At 36.9% G+C, this 7,892-nt stretch overlaps 1 protein-coding gene across 6 annotated transcripts in view; it reads right to left on the bottom strand.

Moving 5' to 3' along the window:
* magixa (MAGI family member, X-linked a) overlaps positions 1 to 7,892 on the bottom strand; it is a 56,624-nt gene that overhangs the window by 8,043 nt on the left and 40,689 nt on the right. For 5 of the 6 annotated variants that reach the window (XM_016459837.1, XM_016459835.1, XM_016459833.1 and 2 more), the window contains 4 exons: positions 3,157 to 3,357; positions 1,428 to 1,501; positions 946 to 1,089; positions 596 to 734 (listed from right to left, as the gene is read on the bottom strand). In XM_016459837.1, coding sequence (XP_016315323.1) covers positions 596 to 734; positions 946 to 1,089; positions 1,428 to 1,501; positions 3,157 to 3,357 — 558 coding nt within the window. Of the gene's footprint in view, positions 1 to 85; positions 174 to 595; positions 735 to 945; positions 1,090 to 1,427; positions 1,502 to 3,156; positions 3,358 to 7,892 lie in introns of all 6 variants that reach the window. The other variant, XM_016459836.1, reaches the window with a different exon arrangement.

The following is a 7,892-nucleotide window of genomic DNA, read 5'->3' on the forward strand; positions in this document are numbered from 1 at the left end:
TATATAGAGGGAGTATTAGCACTGTGAGATCACAAAGTGAACATTAAGAAAGACAAAATGACAACCAAGAGGAACGGTTACCAACCGCGTGTTTTCTGTCCGGCCGATGACATAGAAGCAAGGCTCGCCCTGCTTCGAGTTAGTCATACAAAGAGATAAGCTGGAAAGCTCCACTGGAGGAGAGTTCAAGAGAGAGAAAGAGAGCGAAAGTATGAAGTTGTGAAAGACAGGAAGAGAAAGAAGTAAATCAAGAGGAAAAATCCAATGCAGAGTTGCAAAAAGTACAGTTAAGAAGCTAGAGGATTGAACTTATATCCTGAATGCTTTTGTAAAAGTCCTGAATGTCTGTCATCACCTTGTTTTTCTACCAAGTTTTTATGGACCAACGTATCATTTCAACATATGAGCTCCAAATATCCTCTTACCTGCCTATGGCCCTGACTAGAAGAATCTGATCTACAGATGTAAACCTGGTAACTATCAGAGGGAAGCAAAACTTTTGTAAAATATTTTGGCCATCGGTCGATTATTACTCTTACATAAACCTAAATTTCTCAAACCTTCTATTCCTATACATTACTCTTTTTCCCCTCACCATAATCTGGTACGTATCCATCGCCTTTCTTCAGTATGAGATGTATCCAGGCTCCTCCCTTTCGGATCTGCTCCACGGCCTGGCTGTGTGTCATCCCAGCTGTGCTGTCTCCATTAATCTTCACGAGCTGATCACTCACCTGCAATATGAGTCAGCAAAACCCTCTGTGACTCAGCGTAATGTCAACGACAGAACCTAATCCCAGCATGCCTCAGCATAATCTTCACAACATGACTCAGTGCTGCTCCTAGTGCTTGAGTCACACTTTCAAACATCCCTAACAGAATCAAGTGAAAGGTTTATTTATTGTTTCCCAATAAAATTTACTGTGTGTGAGAGTGTAAACTAACCTGCATTTTCTGACTGCGTGAGGCCGGTCCACCCTCCATTAGACCGAGCACATAGAGACCCATGTTATACTCGCTTCCACCTCGCAAACTAAAACCAAACCCTGTTGGCCCCCTTTCAAGATCAACGCTGTAATACTGGGAATCCTGGAAAGGGAGAGAGAGAGACAGTTTTAAGCAACTTTATGTGATGTAGGCAGGGTATGAAATAATGGAAAGTTGCAGATAACATGCTAACTAGTTTAAAGAGCATACTAATTCTTCTATAATTACTGTACATTACTATCACACTGTAGAAGCGTTTAAAATAAATAAGGCGTTCAGAAATGGTGGCTAGTTATAGAGATGCACTTTCCCTACACAGTTGTATGAATTTTAACCAAAAGTTTTGAGGTTGAAAGTAAAAAAAAGTCTATGGAACAAAATGCCTCCACAACCCAAGTAAATATGTATGTGTATTTCTGTATGCGCGTATGTAGTCTCACCTTTTGCTTAGCCCGATGCCCTTTTCTTAACCGACTCTCAGCATCAAAGTCAGGGTACTCAGGTAGATTATTGTCTGATGAAAAAATAGACACTCATGAGTTTAGACACACACCTTATTACTGTAACACTTATTTATTATCTTTACACCAGCACCCTCTTGTGCAAAATGTTAATGTAGCGGAAACAACATTACTTCAGAATATAATAAATAAAATATAACATAAATGTAATATTTAATTGAATTATTTAATAATTACTATATAAATATGCATGCATAAATTGTTAAATAATAATATCATTATTAAAAATAAACTTAATTTTTTATTTAAACAGTAAGTTTCTCAAGGCATTTTACAAAACAAATACCAAAATGTAAGCTATACACAATAAAAAGACAAGTGCGAATATACACTACCATTCAAACGTTTTGAAAGAAATTAAAGGGTTAGTTCACCCAAAAATGAAAATTCTGTCATTAATTACTCAACCTCGTGTTGTTCCAAACCCGTAAGACCTTCGTTCATCTTCGGAACACAATTTAACATATTTTTGATGAAATCTGAGGGCTCTCTGACCCTCCCATTGACAGCAAGGTAACTACCACGTTCAAGGTCCAGAAAAGTACCAAGATGATCGACAAAGTAGTCCGTGTGACATCAGTGGTTCAACAGTAAAGTTACGAAGCTACGAGAATACTTTTTTGCGAGAAAAAACAAAGAAGAAAACAAAAATAACGACTTTATTCCACATTCGCGTTCACGACAGTACCATGACGCGAGCGTGTGGTGGCACCGGCGCTAACCCAGATCCAGCGTAATCACGCCGGATCTGGGTCAGCGCCGCCACAAGCTCGCATCATGATACTGTCGTGAACGCGCATCCACAAGTGACACAGTAGAGACGAAAATGTGGAATAAAGTCGTTATTTTTGTTTTCTCGTAGCTTCGTAACTTTACAGTTGAACCACTGATGTCACACGGACTACTTTGTCGATCATCTTGGTACTTTTCTGGACCTTGAACTTGGTAGTTACCTTGCTGTCTATGGGAGGGTCAGAGAGCCCTCAGATTTCATCAAAAATATCTTAAATTGTGTTCCGAAGATGAATGAAGGTCCTACGGGTTTGGAACAACACAAGGGTGAGTAATTAATGACAGAATTTTCATTTATGGGTGAACTAACCCTTTAATACTTTAATTTAGTATGAATGGAGTAAATTAATCAAAAGTGACAAGTGAAGACTTACATTTCTATATCAAATAAATGCTGTTCTTTTTGAGCTCTCTAGTAGTAATCAAAGAATCCCGACAAAATGTATCTGCAGCAGATGTATATGCATATTTGAATCATATTAAGCAGCACAACTGTTCTCAATATTGATTTTCAAGGATGATTTCTGAAGGATCATGTGACACTGAAGACTGGAGTAATGGCCGCTCAAAAATCCTGCTTTGTCATCACAGGAATAAATTACATTAAAAAAATGTTAAATTTTAAATATGTTAAAATAAAAAAACAGGTATTTTAAAGTGTAATACTGCACAATATTATTGTTTTTACTGTATTTTTGATCAAATAATTGCAGCCTTGATGAGCAGAAGAGAATTCTTTAAAATAAATCTTATTCACCCCAAACTTTTGAACAGTAGTGTATGAACAAATATATCACCATTTAAAAACATACAATATAATTTAATTAGGAACTTTATATGAGTGTGGTGTGCTTACTAGTGTGAGAGCGTGGTATAATGGTGAGTCTGAGTGTGTTGCCGGCTCTGCGCAGTATCTGTGCGAGGTCTCTGTGAGGCAGCGTGACCACTGATCTGCCCTCCACGGCCTCCAGCTGATCCCCCGGCTGGATCTGACCACTGCGTGCTGCTGGGCTCCCCCGTCGCACCGTCACAAACCTGTGAGACACTAGAGACGAGGCTAAAGAGAAAAAAGAGACGGAAAGAAATATATTCATCCTCTCTTCCATGTAAATGAAACTAAATTCTTTCTACTTTAGAATGGGTCACTAAGTATTTTTTTTCCATTTGGTAAAGCATGATGTGACGATACAAAGGGGCACATTTCTAAATGAACTGCATGAATCACTGAATCAAAAGAAGATTATACAGCTGGCAGAACACTGAACAAATTCCTCACTTAAACTTTCACGTTTACATAACCATGGGGCATTCTGGACCACAGAAGTTCTGTGACCTTATTGCCAATCCTAGACACAGCCACATGATGATTCATTTAATTATTTAATAGATTATGTGCAAAAATAAGCAAATCTTAAAGCTTCAGGAGTTAAAATACAGCACAAATCATAGTTCACGCTACAGCTCTTAAAAGGGACAGTCCACCCAAAAATCTCAACCAGTTTTAAAAGTCATAAGGATGAGCAAATTATTATTTATAAAACGGATAGTTCCGGTCCTTGATTCTGATTGGTTGAGCTGCGTTCGAAGCTGTTGTAAATAGGGGTTATGCGCAACAGACTTCCGTATTCTGTTAACCGGGTCTCGTCGCTTCCGGTTCAAGCGTTTTGCATATGTTTAGTTAAATATGAAGCCGTTTTACTCAAGATGCCTTCAAAGTAGATACCAAAGATTATCATAGCCAATGTCCATCACATATGTGGAATGATTTTTTATTTGTATTTTTTTCACTAACATTTAAATAAAATTTTTTTTTATAAAACATCAACAATAAAAACAGCTAGCTAGTTTAACTGATTATCTTAAAAGTCCATAGATATTGCTATTATTTAATATGGCTGTTAACACGTTCTCCGACAAGCGGAAGCAATGAGACCTGTTCCCTTTCATGGGAACTTCGAACTGCGTTCTCTAGGGGTCGCTATGGGGAACGCCTCGTCGTGACCCGTGTCTGAAGCATACATTGGTCAGGCGCGTTCGAAGCTATACCCTATTACACTACAAACATACACCTTTGTTTACTTCTATGTGTTGCTTGGCAACCACTTTGTTGCAACCACAACTGTTTCTGAGGAACTACATTGTTTGGTGGAAGAATACTGTTTTTATTAATATCATTACACTTTATTTGCTCAGTTTTATTTTGTGAAACCTAACTACGTATATGGAATAACCGTTTTATAAAAGCAATAAGCCCCGTGAAGCTGTGGTTTACAGTGAATTTATAACAGCTAAGGGGCGTTGTTAGGCACGACGCGAAGTGGGGCTTATTGCTTTATTTTATTTTAAAACAATGTATTGAACTATTTCTTCCCACTCAACAATGACTACAAGTTTAATCAGTTCCTCACACGAAACTACCACATTCCTAAAAAAGTTCCACAGAAAAGAAAAATTTAAATAACATGAGGGAAAGTAAATAGTGACAAAGTTTATATTTTTTCATGAACTGTCGCTTTAAGCACTGAATACTGTGTTTTCAGTGTGCAAAATTAGTTTTGTAACTAAATTCCATAAGAAAGAATGTTAGATTCCAACAGGGATTGGAATCCAGATCTAACTAGGACTCACACCTCTGCATGAAAATAATAAACATTGTGTGTGCCATTGTTCATTTAAAAGTGTATTTTGACATGTTCTCTATCACACTAAAGGAAAAAAAAGCATTGTTCCATAGGTTTTCACATTCCACAAAGGAGTTTCCAAAACAAAAATCTTCTCAGAAAGGACACTTACTAGAATAAACTGTTCCACCTGCTAGTTACAAGAGGAGCCATCTTGACATTGAAATCCTATGCATAAATCATGTTTATTGTACACCTGTGTTTGTTTAATTATTGCCTTCTCTTCGGTCTGTCCCAAATTTCACTGTTGTTGTCCTTTGATGGGTCTGTCCTCACCCTGTGTAGCCTATTGTTTGTCAAAGACGCTTTGAGTATGATGTGTTTTGTTCCACTCCAACCTCATCTGTCCACATTATTCAGCCTTTCACTCTCGGCCAAACAAGACAACCTCTTGTTTGGCCGAGAGTGAAAGGCTGAATAATGTCGACTTGCCAAGATTGTAATCTCAAAGACCTGCGTACAATTACCCTGAGCACTCGCCCTCATGTTACACAGAGACAGTCAATTAAAGAAAGAAGAGCGAGACATAAAACATCAAACAGCAGACTGAAATACTGATCTGTTGCCTTAAGCATTCTGCTCCATATACGTCTTTGTTGAGATATGTTTCCGCAAGTGATGTGCGAATGAAAGGCACACAAATACACCAAATTTAGACTGACATGCAAGTTTTCATAAAAGAGAAAAGCAACCACCCCAAAAAGAGAAAGACAGAAAGAGGCTAAAGGATATGATTAAGAAAATAAGAACAGGAGCATGTTTTTTCACAGACAAGGGCCGTTATTTATCAAAGACGAGCAAAGAAATGTTCCTTAAATTATCCTGATTATGATTCTACTGAATGTGACCATTTATGTAAGATTTAAACAAAATGTTTTTGCTAGTGTTTAATGAATAAGGCCCAAGATTATTAAATAGACAATTGAAAGTAACAGACAAGTATGAATATTAAATTGAGAGAACTGTGATGAACCGGACGTACAAAAGATTTATACTACAAACAAATCCTGTATTCAGCAAAGAGCCCTGAAAAATGTATCAAAAATATTAAACAGCTGTTTTCAACATTGATAGAAGTAAGAAGAAATGTTTCTTGAGCACCAAATCTAGGCTACATATTACAATGATTTCTGAAGCATTATGTGACACTGAAGACTGGAGTAATTCAGTTTTGCCACTTAGGAATAGATTACATTTAAAATTGTTTATATTTTATTCAAAATTGTATTAACATTTCACAATATTAGAGTTTTTTTTACTATATTTTTGATCAAATAAATATAGCCATGGTGTGCATGGCTCACAGTTGTATTTGTCAGCATTTCCTAATCTAATGGCTCCTCAGCTCCTGTGGCATACCGTTTAGCGGGGAATTTTGCTTCTTTAGATACAGAGACATTCCCAAACACGCTCTTAGCACTGCCAGTATTGGCCAGTGAATCGACCTGTTTGTATTGATCGTGCACTTGTGTGGGGAAACAGTCAACAGCGCAGAACATGTCAAAAACGACAACAGGCCTGAAACAGTTACTGTTAGCCCTTTAAATGGTCCCATATGCAATCTAGGTCAAAGGTGACAGCTTAGAGCACCGTTTCAAGTATACAGGCTTGAAACTGTACAAACTTTTTGTACTTCGACATATGTGAATTGGGATTCTATGCATGGAAATCCACACATTGTAAACAGTACATTCGTACATATGTTTTCACTTTTTAATGCATAATTTTTTCTTCTTTTGCACCCTTTAATTTTTAAATCAACATGTAATTACTCTGTCTTCCAGTGAAACAACAGACTTGAAGAAATGTAGATTCTACATGTAGCATTTTCCATGCAATAACAATAAATGGGGACTGGAGCTTTTCAAGCTTCAAAAAAGACAAAATAACACCATAAAATATCATGAAAGCATAGTAAAAATTGTATAAAGTACTAAGTATGAAAGTATAGTCTATATGGCTCAAATGCTTTTGTTTGATGAACAGGCTAAATTTTAAGTTACTGCAGTGATTTTCAATGAATAACTGAAATGTTGGTCTTTCCTCACACAAAGCTATTTTATGACTTTATTTAGTGCATGAGTCACTTTTATTAATACTTTTATGGGGCTTTTTGATCATTTTAGTATTTTATTTTATTGAAAAGATTCATACTGTACAGTCTCCAAAAACTCCCCTTTTGTATTTCACAGAAGAAAGTCACTCATATGTACATAATATGGCTGAACTATTCATTTAAGGCAAGTCAGTTAACTTGGTAACGTCCTTGGGCAACTACAGTATTTTTTTATGTAGGCAAAAGCATATTGAATGTTAAAATTTCTCCCTTTTATTTTTCTACAAGTGGTCCGTCTCTGGTCATGATCACTGTAACAGATCCACAAAGTGGAAAATGAGAATACTGTTTGCTGAATAAATTGTGATCTTTTGTTTAATGAGACAATCCTGTGTGTGTAGAGAATCAGTAGAGCCCAGGTGAGAGTGTGTTCAGTGTCATGTGAAGCGTGTTGTGCTGGACGAGAATGTTCTCCCACGTACCACATCGTTAAGTGCTGCCAATTATTACCAAACCTACATTATTCATGAGTTTGTCTATTATTCATAACACATTGACGTTTTTCTGACCCAGCTGTCTGAAAGAAAGAGAAATGCTCTTTGGATTTGTAGTTACTGAACATCAAGAGTATTTTGGCTTCATGAAGGTATATGGTGTTTGTTACATAATCAGTTATCAAACACTGCCCATAATCCCATAAATCCACACTGTTATGAATGACACAGAAAGACATGCATGCCTTCTAAAGCTTATAACACAGTATAGTTGTCACGAATTCGGTCAATGGACTTCCGTTTATTCACCACCAGAGGTCACCCTTTCCATTACATTGACTCTCGCACAACACAAACTGTT

This window comes from Sinocyclocheilus anshuiensis, unplaced genomic scaffold, assembly GCF_001515605.1.
Source record: "Sinocyclocheilus anshuiensis isolate Anshui unplaced genomic scaffold, SAMN03320099.WGS_v1.1 scaffold1024, whole genome shotgun sequence".
NCBI lineage: Eukaryota > Metazoa > Chordata > Actinopteri > Cypriniformes > Cyprinidae > Sinocyclocheilus > Sinocyclocheilus anshuiensis.